Source organism: Canis lupus, chromosome 27, assembly GCF_003254725.2.
Source record: "Canis lupus dingo isolate Sandy chromosome 27, ASM325472v2, whole genome shotgun sequence".
NCBI classification, from domain to species: domain Eukaryota; kingdom Metazoa; phylum Chordata; class Mammalia; order Carnivora; family Canidae; genus Canis; species Canis lupus.
In genome coordinates this window covers 12,288,551-12,309,693 of record NC_064269.1, presented here as the reverse complement: position 1 = coordinate 12,309,693, position 21,143 = coordinate 12,288,551, and the positions used below count along the sequence as shown (strand labels likewise).

Below are 21,143 nucleotides of genomic sequence, written 5' to 3'. Positions count from 1 at the left end.
AGTAGAACTTAAATGTTCTTACCAAAAAAACTAATTAATCAATATGTAAAATGATGGATATGTTAAGTAGATGGTCAGAATCATTTAATGACATATACATTTATCAAATCAACATGATGTAGATGTTAAATATCTTACAATTTTCCTTGTCATCTATACCTCAGTAAAGCTGAGAATGAATGACGAATGAATGAATAAAAATTTTGTAAACATAAAGACAAATAATATTCAAGTACTTTATACTTCTTTTCAACTTGAAATTGGGCCATATCGATTGCACATAGTCTTTGGTATTCTATACTTCTATTGAGTATTTTTCTATGTCTTCTCCTATGAAAGGCACAGATGCATAAAAGGCCTTTTCATAAGAGGAAACAGAGGTTTGGAAACCCTCATCATTCCCAAACAGCTGACTCCAGAAATGGCAACTCACCAGGGTGACTTGGTTATTCGTGCACTTGTTTGCACTTCAAAAGGAAAAAAAAGAAAAGCCTGTTTGTTTTCTGATACTCAAGAAAATTTCGCATGTGGCTGGATTTGGAGGAATAATCAAAGGAGTGTAGCTCATATCCAAGCTGAGGCCACCAATCACTCTGGGGAGGTTGCTGACAAGTGGCCCAGATTTTGCAGTTTATCCAAAAGGGTAGATTGTTCGTTAAACAGAAGCCTCATCAAACATTGCCGTGATATGGTTTACATATGAAAAGCTATATTCTTTACTTAACATTCACAAGTTGCTTATGGATTAATTAGCCCATCTGCCACAACAAATGTATTCGTACTTCTTTTGCATTGATTGCTGAAAAATGACTACTTTCCTGCTATCCACTTATCCCTATCGATAAAACAGAAAATAACTTTTTAGAAACAAGACACTGTTTTTTCCATATCTGTATAGTTTTCAACTTATCAACCTGTAAGTGCTGGGGTAAGAGGGAATCCTTCCCAGAGGATAGTTTCCTATGATCAGTTTTTCATTTAGTCACCAGTCATTCGTTCATTAGTTCATCTGAGTGTCTTAAAAATACTTCAAGTTTGACATGATTAAGGCTATTCCTTCCACTTGCTTCCAGTTCCAAATTTAGTTGTTAGGAGGACAAACTATTTATCCTAGAACTTTTACCATTGGCATCTTCTTTTCCTTTCTTATGCTGTGGCCAATTCTGATAACCTCTTGAGGTGCATAATGCTCTGGTTTCTCATTAATCTCAAATCGGGTGGCTCAGTCACCTTTGGAGAGTCTAGTCATCCCACTTTGGGACTGCTAGCCCCTGGTCAAATAGTGAGCCCATGAGTCTTTGCTGTTATACTCTAGCTGCTATACTCTTGTTGCTCGGTAGTAGCAGAACCAAATCAATTTTGACCAGTTACTAAAATGCCATATGTTAGATTGATAGAGGGAATCATATCATAGACTTCCGTGTTTATTATGACATCTAACCGCTCACCTGCACCATTCAACAACAGCTTCACTAAAAAGTCTCTTTCTTGGGGCATCAGGGTGGCTCAGTGGCTGAGCATCTGCCTATGGCTCAGGTCATGATCCCAGTGTCCTGGGATCAAGTCCCACATCAGGCTCCCCACTGGAGCCTGCTTCTCCCTCTGCCTATGTCTCTGCCTCTCTCTCTCTGTGTGTCTCTCATGAATAAATAAAATCTTTTTTAAAAAAGTGTCTTTCTCTAAAAAAAAAAAGTGTCTTTCTCTATGCCATGCTTAAATCAAATTGTCAGCCTTTTTGAAACCCTCTGCCAACTTCAAACTCAAACCCCATTTTGCATATTTCTCCTTTAATTTTCAAGTTATTTCTCCTCTCTCCCCATCAGTGTTGCTCCCAACCCTTTTTATCCAGTTTTTCCTCCTGAACATTAATGTCCCTGTTACTCTTTTGGCACTTTTGCTTCTCTCCTTTTAGTAGGCACCTAGAACATTTTGAGCCTATACCCATGACTGCCTATATTATATGGAACACCTTTAAGAGAGGGCTTCTCTATCTCCTGTCTCATTTCACAAAACAAATATAAATGATATGTAGGTTGTACAAAAGCAAGGTTGGGACAGAGAGGGAAGAAAGGAGGGGTGGGAGGAGGAAGCAAGGGAAGGAAAGGAGGGAAAGAATATGATGGAAAAGAAATAGAATGATAAGAATATGGCACCATGAGTACCAGATACTGTGTTGTTGGTTTAGGATTAGCCACTTGGAAAAAAATGAGGTTTAGCTATTAATTTATTTATTAATTTACCACAGACTTTTTTTCTATAGGTTTAAAACCTCAGATGTTCTCCCAATGTTCTTCTTCCTAGCTGTAACTGATGATAGCTCAGCAAAGGAATTGCCAGAAAACTCCAATTAAGCTATTCTTTTTTGTTGTTGTGAAAGGCATAATTTATAAAATGGTGACCTTTTTGGTAGGCTAACAGTATGTTGATGAACTTCAAGTGAAGTGAAAAAAAAAAGTGTTTTGTATCATCAGTGCTTACATTTTCTAAGGGATCACGTGGGACAGTAGAGCCTTTAAAGGTCATAGACTTCTTTACTTTGAGAGATATTAAATAGCTTATGAAAATAGAGGTCAGCTGCATGATAACTGGAAGAAAAGAGCATTCCCAATGGGGAAGTAAGATATTTGAGATTATATTGACTGTCCTTTTTTTAAGATTGTATTTGATTGTCCTTAAAGCAAAAAAAAAAAAAAAAAGAAATTTGCATATAAATGCTAAATTGTAAACGAATGAATGTATAGGTTTTAGAATCAATAGCTATTGATCTTGCTGTAAGAACGCTAATATTGTCTGCATATACTAAGCATTATAAGAAGAACTAATTATTGTACAGCTTACAATACTCTTCAGTAATTTTTATGTTTCTGCAGAAATTGTTATACTTTTCTGGATTTTGCAGAAATAATCAGTAAGGAACTCACTTTTTAAAAATTATTCTTGCTTTGAAAAATCACTAAAACAAGTAAGAAACAAAGGAATACCAAGACTACGTGGTAGGCAAGGTGCTAAGCCACCTTGGGGAGGAAATAGAATAATGGTATTAGTCTGCTCACTACTTAATGACACACAATTTATGCATTAGAAGGATTTAATGTGTGACTGGAAGACACGCTGGCCACAAATTATTTTTCCTTTTACCCTCGTATATTGCTTGAAGTCCTTCAAAAAGGGCACTGTCTTCTTTCATTCTACTTCTATTAGAGGTTACTTTAAATGCCAGGCGTGTAGGAAAAGGGAACATATTGACATGTTCCAGTAGGTTTTAAGTAGTCAATAATGGATTATGACCAAGAATTCTTTGCAGAATGGGAAGGATATAAGACTTTGCAGGAGTGGATAGTCACTAAACTGAAGGGGCACCATAAAGCAGAAGCCTGGAGACAAAGGACAATTTCTCCCTATCACACAGATTTTGGCAGAACAATCTGACCTACCACTGGACCATCTTCTACAACCCCGGAGTTCATAAATAACTGACCGCAGGAGGAAACATAAAGAATGACACCATCCAACATGAGGGGCTAGATTTTAGGTTGTGTTTTTCCATTCTTGGACTTCACTTGCCACCCATTGATTACACATCCTTAGGGGTGACAGTGGTGGCCCCTTTCCAAATGTGCTGTAGTCCAACAGCTCAAGGAATGAAAGACTATGTCCATCGATGTCCCTTGCTCACATACTCCCATATGCCCAGAGCCATCCAGACATTCCAAGGTTGTGTAAGAATTCACAAATAATATTCAATGTTAGTCCATGGAGGAAAGAATCAGAGTGAGAACGTATAGATTCATGAGTGTGTGCACACAGGTAGGTAACCATTCGTATCTTCTACTGGAGTTTCATACTAGTGATCCAAGAACTACTGGGACATATTTTGCTGGTGAGGAAACTTAATTGCTCGATTTTTGAAGGCACATTAACTCTTTCAGGGCCCATTGAGTAAATTAGCTCCTCCAGGTCATTAAGCCTGTCTCTACATGACATGACGATTTCTACCTAGCATTGTGTCATTTACCCCCAAACACCCCACACTTGCTCTGAGCACACACATATTCTTTGTCTACTCAGGGAGAGAGAATGTGCTCATTTGGATGTCAGCAAGCGCTCTATGACTGCAACTCAGCAACTCCCTTTGCTTCTTTTTAAGGCACCCAGGGATCTCTAAGGATTTGTTGGTGCATAGCAGTTATCAGAGCCTCCCCAACAGGCAGATGGCTTAGTTGTCTAGAAATGGTATAATTTCAGGGGTTTTAAGCACAGTATTATGCCCCCAAGTATCTCTTCCTATTTTCAAAAGCCAACATTATTGATTCATCTAGGGTGGGAACTGTGAAGCAATTTCAGCATGCTGTAGTCCTTTATTAAAACACAACTTCCACGAAGGAACTCTGTTATCAGGACCTGTTTTAGGGAAATAAATTGACAGCTATTTGAGAGCAGTCTGTACTGCCACTGGAAAGGGTGTTTAGAAAAGTGTGTGAGTGTTTGGAGTACCACAAAGGCTAGCAAACAGCCCTGGCTCTTGATAATTAGGCATGGGAGAGTCTCACAAAAAGAAATTTCTCTCTCCCAAATGCCAGTGGTTTGGCCCTGCTGAGAAGCAGTGGTAGAGGGCAAAGGCAAACGTTCCCTCTTCTCTGTTATGTCCAGGGCTACCTTGGAGAGTCATAAATTGTTATAAATTAAAACAGGTGAGGATCCAAAGAACGTAGCATACTCAGAGATGTTTTAGAGCAGTGCTCCTTTCAAGAGCATATAAATCAGTTGGTATCTTGTTAATATGCCAATTCTGATTCAGTGGGTCTAGGATAGGGGCAGGATACTACATTTCTAATAATCTCTTATGCCATGCTTATGCTGCTGGTCCGCAGACCACACTTTGAACAGCAAGGATTTAGGATAAAATGTACATGACAATAACATTGTCTTGGATTAAAAAAAAATGATGAATATGAAAGAAATTCAACAATACCCAAAGAATTAGATTTCAGGCTGGTGAGGCTTGGATTAAATATTGAAAATCCCACCAAGAGGGACGCTTGGGTGGCTCAAGGTTTGAACGTCTGCCTTCGGCTCAGGGCATGATCCCGGGGTCCAGGATTGAGTCCCGCATCGGGGTCCTTGAGGGGGCCTGCTTCTCCCTCTGCCTCTACCTCTCTCTCTCTCTCTGTCTCTCATGAATAAATAAATAAAAATTTTTTAAAATCCCACCAGGAGGTGGATAGAACATTTTTTAAGAAGATATACTTACCATTTCTACCTATCTGAAGATTTGGGTGAGCATTTTCTCGCCCAATGTGTGATTTAAACTTTTAAATCTTTACTAATGATCCTGATAGCGTACTTCCTAATGAAACAGGAAGCAATTGTTTTCCTAATCTTCACTTCCACATATTGGTGAAGAGTTCAATAAATGTCAATGTCTGATTAAATATTGCTTTACAGAATTCATGTCAGAGCTGGCTTAAACTTACCCTCCCCACCTGTTATTAGTCTATGATGACAGCCTCTCTGTTCTTTCCTCTAAGATGAGCAATGGCTTTTTATCTTCACAGGTCAATGGGAAAGATCTCTCAAAGGCCACCCATGAAGAGGCAGTGGAAGCTTTTCGAAATGCCAAGGAGCCCATTGTGGTCCAGGTGCTAAGACGAACACCTCTCAGTAAACCAGCCTATGGAACGGCCCCAGAAGTGCAGCTCATGAACGCCAGCACTCAGACAGACATCACCTTCGAACACATCATGGCTCTGGCCAAACTGAGGCCACCTACCCCTCCAGTGCCAGACGTCTGTCCATTCCTGCTCTCAGACAGGTATTTTTTTTCTGTCATTTCTCCCAAAGCCCGATTTGTTGGCATTCAGTGTTTCAGGGAGGTGTTGGAGAGAATCAGTCATGCTAGCAAGTTGACAATTACAGAGACAGGACTCTCAGTTCTGTTTGGAAAATGTCTCCACTGTGTCTATATCCAATTAGTTCTCAGCTGGCCCTGCTAGCTATTTTCCCTGACCTACACAGTTGCTTCACTTTAGGAATCATGCTTGCTGAAGAGCAATGAAAAATTCTGGCTCTGATGAGTTCGTCTTCATATTTCCAGCCATCAAAAGCCTCATGCTACTCATGAGCACTGGTCAGGGAAATAGCTTTTCTCACCAAAGCTGCCAAAAACCTTATTAAGCCTGACACAGAAGTGGCATGTTGGCACTATATTCTCCTCTGTGGGTCACCGCTCTCTCTTTCACTCTTGCTTTTCTCTTCTTTAAAGGAAAAGTGAGGAAATTAATTTAATTAAAGTGCAATTCTCCAAAGAAAGCAATTACCCAATATATTGAGATGTAAACAAAAGATCCTGGCTGTCAGTGAGTAAGTGTAGAGCTGTGAAATAAGGATCTACTAAAGGAATATTTCTTCCCTATTTTTATCTCATTTAAAGGCAGCTGGAGATATTTTATTCCAGTAATCCTACTTGTACAGTTTTGTTTTATGAGGAAGTATGTTTTGTCCCATACATTATGTTCTGGGAATTTTTAAGCAAATATTCAAATATTATTGAGAGTTTGATTTATAAGAACAATAGTCTCTTTAAACTACAACCCATCCTGCACTTCATAAAACACAGATCTGATCAAGCCACTCTAGTGGCTTTCATTAGGTTCATTTCAGTGGTTTACATGCATACATTAGAATCGCCAGGGAATTTTGAAAAGCAGTGTCAATACAATGCCTGAATCCCATGTCAGGCCAATTAGAAAGGCATTTTTAGAGTGAGGCTCAAGTCTGAAAATTTTTCAGAAATCTCCGTAGGCAATTTTAATGTATAGCCATGTTTTGGAAACAACTCCTTGAGACTTCAAGCTCTAGGAGAATAGGGGCCCTGCTTATCTGCTTAGGACTCCATCCATGCAACCACTACTTATTAAGTAGCCCTCTTTATCAGGCACTGGAACTAGGTGCCAGGCATAAAACTGGGAACAAAAATAAAGTCAGTGCCTACCTTCTAGAGAAGGAGATGGAGAATACACAGGCAAACAAGTATATAATATTTATGAGTACAGCCTGACACAGAGTAGCTTTCCAATAAACATTCTCTTGAATGAATAATATCTAAAATTTATTAGCTAATCTGACATGTTTTAGGTAATATTCCAAGTGTTTTACATTTATTAACTCGTTTAGTACTCACAACAATCTTTCGAGGTAGTGCACTGTATTATTACCATCACAGATGAGGGAAGTTAAGTAAATTGTCCAAGGTCACATAGCAAGAAAGTGATAGGGCCACGTACTTAGGCTTCTGAGCCTGAGGGGGTCTGACCCCAGTACCCATTCTCTTAACCAGTATCTGGTATTGCTCTCAAGTCCTGCAGATCTCAGCTTAAGTGCAACCTCTTCTTGCAAGCTTCCTAGAACTGCAATAGGGACGCCCCCCATCCACCCCAATCTGCTCTCAGATTCCATATTTCCCCTGAAGTATCACATTATATTAACATTCCCACTTTACTGCTCTACTCAATTAATAGGGCAAGAATTGGATTTGGTATACCAATAGATTTCCAGCACTTGGCATAGGGCCTGGCATCTGGTAGACAATAAATGTTTATTGAATGAATGAATAAGGCTCCCTTCTTAACAACTGAAAGACAAGAGAAATGCATCAGATGCCCAAAGCAGCAAGCTTAATGGTTTACCAACCCAAATGGGTTTTCAGAGCCAGTCCAAATTTAAGCGAGGACAGTTTACCTGTTAGATCAGTAGGCAAGACGCTGCATATACTGCTTTCGCTATCAGGGTTCACGTTGATTAACCCTATATGGAGATGACAGCCATAGGTCGCAGTGAGAAGGTACTAGTAGAATATTTACATTGACTGTGTGAGGGCCCCAGGAGCATTGCGTCTCTCTTTCTCACCTTTGAGCTAGAGATATGGAAGCTAGTTTATACTACTAACTCCAGTTTTTCAGTAATGTCCACCCTGATGAGGCTTAGAGAAGTCTCACCTGCCATCAACTTGGTTAATTGCATTGACTCTTTTTCACTGACTTCTAGAAATAGAGATGCCCTCATGCCCTTTGCTGTTAAACTGTACTTAGCCTTCATATGGTGTAATGTATAAGATCCATATCACAGCATATAGTAATTTTATAGCATTTCTGTAATTTATTTAAAATATTTTTCCAGGGGCACCTGGGTGGCTCAGTCGGTTAAAAGTCTACCTTTGGCTCAGGTCATGATCCTGGAGTCACAGGATCACGTGAGCTCTCTGCTCATTGGGGAGTCTGCTTCTCCCTCTGCCCCTCATCCTGCTTGTGTGCTCTCTCTCTCTCTCTCTCTCTCTCTTTCTCTCTCTCTCAAATAAATTAATTAATTAAAAAAAAAACGTTTTTTTTTTCCAAAGTAAGGCATATAAAAAGTCATGTACAATGCCTCAGATCCCTCTCATTTCCTTTAATCCTCTCTGAATTGTCGGGATTATGAAACCCTATGGCCTATAGGAATTTCCAGTGAGGTATCACCATGAATGCTGATTAATATTTGTGCACAGGCCCTCTATCAAAGAGGGGGAAAATGTGGGTTACAAGACAGAACAAGGAAAGAGATATGAAGGAATGAGGACAATGTAAGTGTGTTTTACAATCTGAAAAATATGTGCTTTTGAAAACAGATTTCAAAAAACAGTTTGGGGCTGTGTATTATGAAATTGATAGTACTTTGTTACAAATTCCCCCTTTGGGTAGACTTCAGTCTCAAAGGCCACACACCCATGGATGAAGCAAATCACAATTGGTGGAATGGAAGCAAGCCAGAGAGTATCAAGCATGATGGACCTCGTGTAGGGGAGAAAGAAAAGCAATTGCTCTTTCTGAGCTTCTAGTTCACTTGAAGGCTGGCTTGCTACAGGTCTTATTGCAAAGCAGAGAAAACAAGTGAAATTCTAAAATCAGTGTTAATCTTGAAAACAACCCTTTTGATCCATTTCTATCATATTGCTACATTCCCCATAGCTGCCATTCTCTTCATCCGATGGAGCATGAATTCTATGAGGACAATGAGTATCTTTCCAGCTTGCCTGCTGATGTAGACAGAGCAGAGGACTTTGAATATGAGGTAAGATCATTTTCAAACCTCTTCACATTTCTTCACGATATTATCATTGAGGGGTTATACACAACAAAGAAAAAATTAATTCATTACTGTGGGAAATATTTTGTCTATTACATATCTAGGGTAAGTTCTGTTAAGTATTATTTGTTTAAGCTGTTTGGTCTATTATTTTAAATGTATTGGAAAACATTTTTATAATATAAACTTGAAAATAATTTGCTTGCATTTTTGTTGATTTTTATGAATAATATTATGGAAGCTACATGTTTTCATCCTTCTGTAATATAAGATAATTTTCAAGTAGTGTTTGAAAAAGAAATTATATTTAAAACCAAGACTGTGCTTGCTATTTTCATTCAGTGTACAGCATTTTGGTTTTAATTGATAAACTAAATTGTTTTATATTAGTTATATTTTCTTTCACTTACTCAATATTCTCTTTAGTTGTGACTCAAGTATATACCATAAAAAGTAGTTTCACTGACTTCCTAGAGAGAGAAATGGCCTAATGCTCTTTGTTGTTTAGCTTTCACATAGTATACGCTAGAGTATATGTACTGTGATATATAACAATTCCAAAAGCCCATCGATTAATTATTTAAAAGCTTTCACAAAAGTTAAAGGATTTATCCTAATATTTCCTCTGCTGCTGCAGTCTATAAATCTTTGAAAGGTTTCAAACCAGTCTGACATTTGGAAATAAAGTAGATTGAAGAGGTAAAGAAGCTTTGGTAAACAGGTAGAGAACCCATGATTATCTGCCCTTTTAATGCTTTAGATGATGTCATACAAGTTCAGCAAAATGTTCTTTTCCATTTTACAACCAGGAAATCCTGAAATCTCTTCCCTTAGGAGGATCTGAAATCAAATAAGGCCGATTCAGTGAAGCTTACCTAAAGCAAATAGACGTTTATTTGAAATCTTCCCCCTGCAAAAGTCATTGCTGGGGATTACAGAAATCATTATTTCTTTTTGGCTAGAATTTGGAAGGATGTGCAGTGCTACTTAGTATCTGAGTAGATGGTTTGGGTGTTGTTGTTCTGCTAATTTTTTATCCCTTCTTCATTAAGTTGATTGAGAAGTTTTATTTTATAAATCCATTCAAGGACTGGTATGTACTAAAATATCCATTAAGTTTTGTCTTCTCCTGAAAAATAGATTACAAAATTAAGTCAGTCACTTACCCAAATAATTCAAGATTAAATGATGTTTTTCTTTCAATTAATGAATACTTTGGGTTTAGGGACTGGAATTATCTAAATCACTTCAGCTTTCTATCTAGTTTGTGCCTTCAAGTTTTATTAAAATAAATCTGTGCTCAGGGGGAGAACATGGAAGAAAGACAGGTGAACAGTAAAACAGTAAACAGGTGAACAGTAACAATTATGTTAATTAATTAGCATATCATTGAATATTCCAATACAGACAGATTTCCTTACCTTTCTATAAGACTTACTATAACTGAACCACATCCTCCTTTTTGAACAATATAAATCCCAAATAGATGCCAGCATCAGTATGATGACAGTGGTAAATGCTCAGACAGGTCCTCTGTAGCCTGTAATCTCAACTAATCACAGCATCATAGTCATTAATTTGCTGTCAGCTGTGATTCTCTTGCCAAAGGCATCTTTCTGAGTGATTGAAATAAGAATGTTCCTGTGAAATTTAAATAAGGAAGAAGTTACTGTGACAGGCTTCAATCATGAGAAAGGATGCATTTGAAAGCATCATACATGGTTAAATATGGGGGTGGAGGCGTGGGGGAAATATCCCAAGGATAATTTACCAGGTTTCAGAGAGAATAATGGTTCTACCTAGCACTCCTCAGTCTGTTAGGGTTATGGGGCAGAGTGGCCCACACCATCCCTCCTGGCTGTGTTAGATTATACAGTAAAATCTAGTCCACTGCTGTCGGCAGAGCCGATCGTAGATCCCACAGTAAGTGGGGAGATTTAGAAACGACAGTCCCACCTTCTGCACTATTATACTTAGCAGCACACTGGTCAAGTGCTTCTGTGACCAACTGAGGTGACCTCAGCTGCTCCAGGAGCTCTGAGGATGCAATGGATGAGTACCTTCCAGAAGGACTTCTTCTGTGCCACTTAGAGATTATTACAGAAAACAAGTCCAATGGCCAAAGAAAGGACTCTGTCTCAGAAAAAGATACTTGTTGGGACACCTGGGTGGCTCAGCGGTTGAGCGTCTACCTTTGGCTCAGGGCGTGATCCCAGTTCAGGGAATCCCATATTGGGCTCTCTGTGAAGAGCCTCCTTCTCTTTCTCCCTCTGCCTATGTCTCTGCCTCTCTCTGTGTGTCTCTCCTACATACATACATACATACATACATACATGCATACATAGAGAAAGATACTTGTTTCTCCTCAACCTAAACACAAACACACATCAACAGGCAATCGGAGAAGTAGAGGAAGATTCTCTTTCCATCTGCCTCCCGTCACTTCTACCTTCAATATTTAATGAACACTTAAAATAGACCAGGCTCATATTTCAGTCTGGGACTGATGAAGCCCCTACAGGGACAGCTTAACCTGTGGGGGAGAAAGGTGAACAATAAACAAATCGGTAAAGATGTGATGCATTAGATGACGGTAAGTGCTAATGGAGAACAATAGCATGGGTGATGGAGAAAGGAAATGTGTGGTGTTGGGACAGAGTGTTGCTGTCTTGTACAGGGCCGGTCAGGGAAGGCCCCTCTCATAGGAACATTAGAGAAAGTAAGAGAGCCAGCCACGTGGCTTTCTGAGGGGGAGAGAGTTCCTGGTGGGGTACAAAGGACCTGAAGCGGAAGCATGCTTGGCCTGTTTAAGGAACAGCAGAAGCCAGTGTTCTCCAGCAGCAAGGGAGAGGCCCAGAGTGGTAGGAGGGGAAGCCAGAGGGAGGAGGGGCTTATCTTGAGGCACCTTTCACTTTTAAGGTGAGGATGGAAAGTTGCTGCAGAGGAGTTGAAGCCCTCGCAAGGTCCCTCTGGCCACCAGAATGAGTCTGACAGGGAAAGCAAAGGCTGCATGCAGCAGCGAAGTCAGGCAAGCTGAGAGGAGAGGTGGATGCACCAGGATGAAGAAGCTGAGGCTCGGTCAGGAAGGGCAGTACCCAGCTCAGTGCATTTTTGCCTAGATGCCCGCGTTTCCATTATTTGCCTCCAGGCTGTAATATAGTTTGGGCTGCAGTGGTTTTTCTTCTGACTTTTTAAAAGCAAAATATCATGGGCCAAAGGGAAACACAGTTTCTGGCATCCACTGAAACTAGCATAATAAATCCACTCTTTAAAAGACAGGAAGTGCACAGAACTGCATTTCTGAACTTGCTAAAACGCCAACTGTGCAACTATAAAGGCCCCTTTTTAAAGGCCTACTTACTATTGACTCAGTGAACCAAAGCTGATCTGTCTATCTTATGCATACATATTTAGGGACTTTTAGTGCATGGATTATTGACCCAATAGACCAAAACAGATCTGACTATCTTGTAAATACATATTTAGGGACTTTTTAACATGCAGATTATTGCATTGATAGACTGTAACAGCTCCCTTCAGAGCCATGATAGGCAGCAAATGTTTCTTTGGAGATACTATAGTCAGCGTGTCAATGTTATGGTGACTCTGGTGTGTTAGGGACCTCTATGAAATTTTAATGACACCCATATCTCACCATGGCCTATCACCACTTTGCCTAGGAAAATTATTTGACTGGCTTTAAAATTTCCTCACAGTGCTTCAGAAAAGTCTCAGAGGACCAGCCTGCATTAAAAGACTCACAGCTTTAAATGTGTTCTCTTTTAAAAATGATGGCACTTGTCCTCTAATTAAATATGATAAAGGATTTTAATTTTATTTTTCAGAGAAAGAATAAAAATATCAAAATTTAAATAATATACCCATCATAAGAGTCAGGGTGCTCCATGCCACTGAAATACCACTGAGGATTAAGCATCTTCTCCTCTTTATTTTCAACTTTGTGCGTTTTTTTTTTTTCCAGAGCGAGCTAAAGGTTGAAATAAATCATAAATAGCCCTTAGCAAGTCAGAGGCAGATCTCAAATCCAACCTCTACCAGAAATAATTTAAAGGGAAAGGCTTCAAGAAATATAGAGCCCTTTCATCCAATCCCTAATAAAGATATGTTTGCCCCTGCCTGAGTGCAAGGAAGATGCTGAATTTTCTGCAGCATTTGCCATTAACTCTCAAAAGTCAGTGCTGATGGAGAAGTAATATTGGACTAATATTAAAGTCCAACATTTTGATAGTATAAAACATTAGGTTAGCCAAGACAAGCAAATAATTTAAGCAACACACTTGAAGTCTGGTGGTTTTCATCACCTAAAAATGCCATTCCAAATAATTTCTACTCCTCCCTCCTAAGATTAGGCTTACCCAATAGCCTGAATTAAGTGTGCCTCAAGTTCCCCTTCTGGATACATGGTCATCAAAATGAGAAGAAAGTTAGAAGTTGGCTTAAAGAGGTATAGGTAAAAAGGAGAGGAGAGGTACATGTCAGAGTTCTATGTACATGTCACCCGAAAACCAAATTTGGGTTATCTATAAATAGGAAAGAGCACTTAGCATATTAATTAGGTTCTTCTTGGCAATTCTTATGCAAAGCATAAGTAAACCCTTGTGCTATGCTGAGAAGTGTCATTTTGCAAAATTTATTTTCCTGGATCCCTGTGACTACGTGCAGTAAATTTGTGACAATTTAAGTAGATAATCTCTCTCTTACATAGCTAAAGAAAAGAGAATTATGAATCAAAGGAGATGTTCATTCAAAAAAATGGCAAGAGGATAAGTATTAACTAGATTTCAGTCATATCTTTGTGAGCGGCTTCGTGACTTGTGAAATGAACTTAGAGAAAAATCTAGTGTGCTTGTAGAACTTGGTGGCTTCTTTCTAGGCTGTGAGGGTAGAGGCCTTACCTGCCTGTTTATCTTTGCATCACATCAACCGCTACACTCTGGGTGCTCGTAGTGGATGAATGAGTGAAGGAGTATTTCCATTGCTGTCTGCATGGACCAGCTTTTGAGCAGTGCAATCCCTTTGTACGTTTTCGTACAAGGGAATTGGAAAAGAACCTGGGACCACCATGCAGTAACAAAAGGTATCCTCTCCCTTTCTAATAGGTATTTCTTCCTTTTTTATAAAGTTTGTATCCTTCTGCAATGTTTCCCTATTTGCCGCACCCTCCTGTCCCTGGTAATCATCTTTTGACTCTGTATGAGTTGGACTTTTTTTTTTCTTTTTTGAGATTCCACATATAATGATACTATGCAAATTTGTATTTCTCTGACTTATTTCACTTAGCATAATGCTCTTAAGATCCATAGCTGTTGTAGCAAATAGCAGAATTTCCTTCTTTCCCATGGATGAATAATATTCCATTATACACACACACACACACCCCTACACACACATAAACTACATGTGCTTTATTTATTCATCCACTGACAGACACTTAAGTTGTTTCCATATCTTGGCTGTTGTGATTAGAGATTTTGTTTTTTATGTCGGGGTTCTAATCCAACCATCATTTTTGTTTCAGTTAAATACTTCTAAAGGAAGGGCCAAAATGTGGGGTGATGAGGAGAGAGGAGTAATGAAATAGAATGTTAATAGTCTCCATGCAAATGCATCCCTGTTGATTATCATCTTGTAAGAATCTCATACTTGGTGTGAATCTGATATATCCCCTAATCCACCCCTGTACTTCATTTATAACTTCCTCACCAAGGGATCGTCCAGCAAATTTGTGAAACACAACAATGGACAGAGAACTGAGCGCCTTCCCAAGTAGCCAATTCTGACTCTAAGAGTCTCTGGGAAATGTGTCAAGGAGTTTGAAAACCAGTGATGGAAAGAAAATGTTTAGGCATGAGACATAACTTACAAAGAGATGATATCCTTCTGTGCAATGGATATTAGGGAAAAGGGAAAATAGTGTGCAGAATTGGCAAATGTAGAATTTTCAGAATTGCTTTGATTCACTGAATACTTTATATCTCACCAGTCCTTTTTATTCCACTTGTTAGTCACATTTTGAATTATTAATGAAATATCTAAAATAATTTGATACCACTTACCACTGAAGCAATAAAATCATCCATTTAAAAACATCACCTTTATAAGTTCCATTCTTGTGGGAAATTTATTGAATTGAAAACTGATCTAGATGAAGTGTGAAAATATTTTTATTACTTGAACATTTAGGATAAGATGATATTCTATCAGGGTTGGTTCATTGAAGTGTCTATTCATAACACCACCATTTTCTCAAATTATATCAGATTAAAATCTTAACCACGGAGGCCAACCGAGAAGCAGTCATGTAGTGGAGCTTGTATTTCCAGACTCTCTGTGGCATGTTTCTCCTTCATATCACCACTGCTTCCTCCCTTGTGTAGGACACTATTTCTAGGCTCTTTCTAGGTTCCCTGGGGCCAGTCCCCAGCCTCTGCAGTTCATCTATTCACCACTCACTGCCAGACCAGCCCTTCTCAAATGGAGTTCTCACTGGATAACTCCCCAGTTTGTCATCTTGTGTGTATCGACTCTTTGAATTAACTCTAAATTTCTCTGCCTGGCATTGAAGGTCCTTTGTCCTCCGTCACCACCCTACTTTTTCAGGCATACTGGGGTCAAACTCTGCAGCATGGCAATACTCAAAGAAAGTTGTGTGCTTTCCTTCCTCTGCACCTTTTCTTATTGAGAATTTCTGCCCCTCAGATGACTTCCTCACACTTTCCCACCTGAACTCCCATGTCACATTCTATATATTTTTTTTTTTTTTGCATTATGCCTTGGGTTATGGTTATTTACGTACTTACCTTTTTCTTCTAAATAGTTTATCTTTTTAATAGAAATGACCACTTCTAATTATCTTTGTATCTCCAGGAAAGCCTATGTAGCTCATCCTTAGCACACAGCAGGCATTCAGCAGCATTTGCTTGAGGAGTGATAAATTACTGACCATTGCTGCTACTGTTCTTATTTTGTACATGTCCTGAACATAAATACAAAATGTTAAATGGTGGGGGAGGGAGGAGAAGAGAGCTGATGGAAAACAGAAATTTCAAATAAAGTGGGAAATTCTTTGTTTTTTTCTCATAATAATTCAATTAACAGTCTAATGATTAGAGTAAATGAATTTAAGCATACACTTGTGCCAGATTGTAGAAGAAAATTTGGATTTTTTGTTGTTGCCATCCTAACAAGGAAGATGTGCATGTTTAACCTCACACTTAGAAGCTGGAGAACCCTAGTAAATAGACAAGCTAATTTACATAGGTAAAAAATGACCAGAATTCAGCCCCTATTATGATAACCATACATCCTCATGTGCCTTAACTTGTCCCCATGTATGGCTTAGGGTTCCACTTTAATTATGAATAGCACCTTCTTTCATTTTCAAAAATGTCCTAGGTAAATACTACATTGACCTAGTTTCCATACTTAAACTTTAGTTGAGGCTGAGACTTTTAGATCACATTTTATATAATCCTAATACTCCAAGCAGAACTCAGAATTTCTTAATTTGAAAACCTGTGTTTATGAAATTGAATGATTTTCCTAAGTCGTGATTTTCTATTTTTAGAAAAAGTTCTCCTTAAGAAGTGACCAGAAAGAAAATGCTGTAGAATTAGAAGTAGTCGTCAAAATTATTGTAATTCTTTTTGATTTCTTACTGAAAGAAATGAGATTGTATCATTGTTAATTTGTTCATGTAATTTCATAAAATAAGTATGAAGCCTATCTATCATTCACCCCACTGATTATGACAACACTAAACTCTATTTCCTAAGAAAACAATGGAAATCAAATTTCACCTTCCAAATTGGTTATTAAGCAATGTAACCAAGGGCACACTTATTTTACTCAGAATTTAGATATAAAATGAAGATTCCATCTACTACATATATGAATTTTATCAAAATCCTGACATCTACTTTTTTTTCAAAGATACTCATGATACACATTTAGATGATGGTTTGCATTACTGAAAGGTGTTGGAGGTCGTATTTAGGGTGAATATTTGCGTATCAAGTCATTTTCCCCAATATCTCCTATTCTGCTCAAAGAATTGTTTTCATGGAGGCATAAAAAGGAGAGCTGTCGTTTCACTATAAAGCAAATACCAGATACGGATTCCAGTGTTCCTTCCAGAGGCAATATGATCCAGTTGAAAAAGTCCAAACAAGGATATGGTCCCAGTTCTAGGTCTGTCTCTTAAAAGGACCACTTACCTCCTGAATCATAGCATCCTCACATGTGAGCTCCATGGAGATACCAAAGTTACTTGGAATGATTTGTCTCATCTGGTTCTCCCACGTAACTCACTTGAGCAAAATAAGACAAACACATAGTCAGATCGTTAAAATTTTACAAATATTTTAATATTTCAAACATATCAACCCCATTTTATTTTATTTTTTTTTTTAGGCTGTTTTTATTTATTTTTTTTTAATTTTTTTTAATTTATTTTTTTATTGGTGTTCAATTTACTAACATACAGAATAACACCCAGTGCCCGTCACCCATTCACTCCCACCCCCCGCCCTCCTCCCCTTCTACCACCCCTAGTTCGTTTCCCAGAGTTAGCAGTCTTTATGTTCTGTCTCCCTTTCTGATATTTCCCACACATTTCTTCTCCCTTCCCTTATTTTCCCTTTCACTATTATTTATATTCCCCAAATGAATGAGAACATATAATGTTTGTCCTTCTCTGACTGACTTACTTCACTCAGCATAATACCCTCCAGTTCCATCCACGTTGAAGCAAATGGTGGGTATTTGTCATTTCTAATAGCTGAGTAATATTCCATTGTATACATAAACCACATCTTCTTTATCCATTCATCTTTCGTTGGACACCGAGGCTCCTTCCACAGTTTGGCTATCGTGGCCATTGCTGCTAGAAACATCGGGGTGCATGTGTCCCGGCGTTTCATTGCATTTGTATCTTTGGGGTAAATCCCCAACAGTGCAATTGCTGGATCCCTATCAAAATACCATGGACTTTCTTCAGAGAGTTAGAACAAATTATTTTAAGATTTGTGTGGAATCAGAAAAGACCCCGAATAGCCAGGGGAATTTTAAAAAAGAAAACCATATCTGGGGGCATCACAATGCCAGATTTCAAGTTGTACTACAAAGCTGTGGTCATCAACCCCATTTTACAGGTTTTTATAAAAAGTATACACATTGGTCTAAGGCCACACATTGGTCTATGTCTAGTACTGTACTTTACCAATGGGTAGAAAGTAGCACACCTCTCTAAATTATCTCGGACTTTAACTTTAGTGTTAAGAACAAGCTAACCCATAAATATTTTGCAAGAAGAACTGGGAAATGCAGGCTGTAGGCAATACAAATTGCTTTACTTAAAACAGTTTATTTGTTTAATTAGAAAAAATACTAAAAATAACCCCAGTTGGGATTTCTTTTCCACCAAACTATTGCCTTGGAAAAAATACTGAAATCTTTAAAGAGGAAGAGTTTTATATTTGCATGACAGTTCTCCCTTTTCTCCTTTAGACTTCAGCTCTCAGTAATGCTCTAGTTCATAATTACATAGTGAGTCCACTGGTGTTCACTATGTATTAAATAATTAAACTTAATATAAATAAAAGAGACTCTCGTATGATCAATATGGATGATGTGTTATGAGCCAAAGATTATAGTAAATCCAATATATGTATTTGATATCCAAAATAAAAATTTTAAGTACCATCATGGGCAGTTGTACAATTCAAGGTAACCATAGTTAACACTTTGTGTAGCTCTCTTACCTGGGTACATTATTTTTCCTATAAAATTTCATCTGGGTACTTCCATTCCCCTCCACCAGGGTTTCTTAGCTATAAGGAGAGTGAACTGTGCTATGCATAACCTTCATCTGCATTTTTCCTGTTTTATTGAGATATAGTTGACATACATTGTATAAATTTAAAGTATACAACATGATGACTTAATATACGTATATATTATGAAATTATTACCACAATAAGATTAGTTAACAGGATAAGATTAGTTAACATCTCTACCACTCACATAATTATCGTTTTTGCATGTATAGTGAGAACATTTAAGATCTACTCCCTTAGCAACTTTCAAAGATATAATAGAATGTTGTTAATTAAAGTCATTATGCTGCGTATGAGATTCTCAGAACTTATTCATCTTATAGCTGGAAATTTTTACGTTTTGACCAACACTTCCCCATTTTTGCCACTCTCTAGTCCCTGGAAACCATGGTTCTACTCTGTTTATTGAGTTTAAATTTTTTAGATTACACCTGTGAATGAGAACACAGTATTTGTGTTTCTTCATCTGGTTTATTTTACTTAGCATAATGCCCTCAAGGTTCACACATCTTGTTTCAAATGACAGGATTTCCTTCTTTTTATGGGCTGAATAATACTCCATGGTATATAAATATATATACCACATTTTCTTTATCCATTCATCCATCATTTGATGCTTAGGCTGTTTCTGTGTCTTGGCTAATGTGAATAATACTGCAGTGAACATGGTATCTCTTCAGTTTCTTGTATTTATTTCCTTTGGATATATAAACCCAGATTATATTGCTGGATTATACAGTAGTTCTCTTTTTAATATTTTGAGGAACCTCCATATGTTTTTCATAATGACTGTAGCAGTTTCCATCCCTACCAACAGTGCACTAGGGTTTCCTTTTCTTCACTCCCTCACTAACACACTTGTTAGGTTGTATGTTGCTCGTAAGTTATTCATGTGTCTTCTAGGTTATTCAGTTTGTTGGTGTGTAATTAGCAGTCTCATGATCCTTTGTATATCTGTGGTTTCAATTACGTTTCCTCTTTCATTTCTGATTTTATTTGTCTGAATCTTCTCTCTTTCTTTCTTAGTCTAGCTAAAGGTTTACCAATTTTCCTCATCTTAAAAACTCAGCTCTTACTTCCATCTATTATTTCTATTGTTTTTCTGATCTCTACTTACTTCTGCTCTAATCTTTATTTTCTTGCTAACTTTGCTCTTAGTCTGTTTTTCTTCTTTTTCTAGTACCTTGAGGTGTGAAATTGGATTGTGTATTTGAATTCTTTCTTTTTTTAATGTTGGCATTCATCACCCTAACTTCCTTCTTAGGACTGCTTTTGTTGCATCCCATGAGTTTTGGCATCTTGTATCTTCATTTTCTTTTTTTTTCAATGAGTTTTTTTATTTTCCTTTTGATTTCATCTTTGATCACGGGTTATTCAGCAGTGTGTTGTTTAAATTTCCACATATGTGTGAACTTTCCAGCTTTCCTTTTGTTATTAATCTCTAGTTTCATACAATTGTGGTCAGAAAAGATACTTGATATGATGTCAGTCTTCTAAATTTTCTAAACTTGTTTTTTAAACTAATATATGATCTATCCTGGGGAATGTTCTGTCGTATGTTTGAGGAGAAAGTATATTCTCCTGCTGTTAAATTGAATGTTTTATATATGTGTGTTAGGTCCATTTCACCTAAAGTATATTTCACATCAAATGTTTCTTTACTGGTCTTCAATTTTTCAGTATTTCCTTACTGATTTTCAATATTTCCTTATTGATTTCTTATTAATGATCTACTTACTGTCAAAAGTAGGGTGTTGAAGTCCTCTATTATTACTATATTGTAATCTGTTTCTCCCCTCAGTTGTGTAAGCATTTGCTTAATATCTTTAGGTGCCCTAATGCTGAGTACATGTTAAATTTACAATTGTCATATCCTTTTGATGATTTGACTGCTTTATTATTATATAATGACCTTCTTTGTCTATTGTTGCAGATCTTGACATAAAGTCAAGATCATATTTGACATAAAGTCAAGATCATATTTGACATAAAGTGAAGTCATATTTTATGAGATATAAGTACAGCTATTCCTAATCTCTTTTAGTTTCCAGTAGCATAAAATACCTTTTATCATCCTTTACTCTTTGTCTAAGTGTGTCCTGAAAGCTGAAGTGAGTCTCTTGTAGGCAGCATATAGTTGGATCTTTTGTTTTTTAATCTAGCCAGGCA

General features: G+C 37.7%; 1 protein-coding gene and 1 long non-coding RNA gene across 5 annotated transcripts in view; one reads left to right on the top strand and one right to left on the bottom strand.

Annotated features, from left to right (window-relative positions):
- Positions 1-21,143, top strand: part of PDZRN4 (PDZ domain containing ring finger 4) — a 355,118-nt gene that overhangs the window by 284,318 nt on the left and 49,657 nt on the right. For both annotated transcript variants that reach the window (XM_025477277.3, XM_049102643.1), the window contains 2 exons: positions 5,556-5,812; positions 9,000-9,102. In XM_025477277.3, coding sequence (XP_025333062.2) covers positions 5,556-5,812; positions 9,000-9,102 — 360 coding nt within the window. The remainder of the gene's footprint in view (positions 1-5,555; positions 5,813-8,999; positions 9,103-21,143) is intronic.
- LOC112678185 (uncharacterized) lies at positions 9,994-19,254 on the bottom strand. Of its 3 annotated transcripts, XR_004809776.2 has the most exons (7): positions 19,162-19,254; positions 18,900-19,017; positions 17,355-17,447; positions 15,939-16,114; positions 12,999-13,105; positions 10,539-10,758; positions 9,994-10,246 (listed from the first exon to the last, which is right to left on the bottom strand). It is a non-coding gene; the product is annotated as an uncharacterized LOC112678185 (long non-coding RNA). The 3 variants fall into 3 exon arrangements; XR_003147404.3 differs by lacking the exon at positions 12,999-13,105; XR_007406449.1 differs by lacking the exon at positions 12,999-13,105 and having other exon boundaries at positions 19,110-19,226.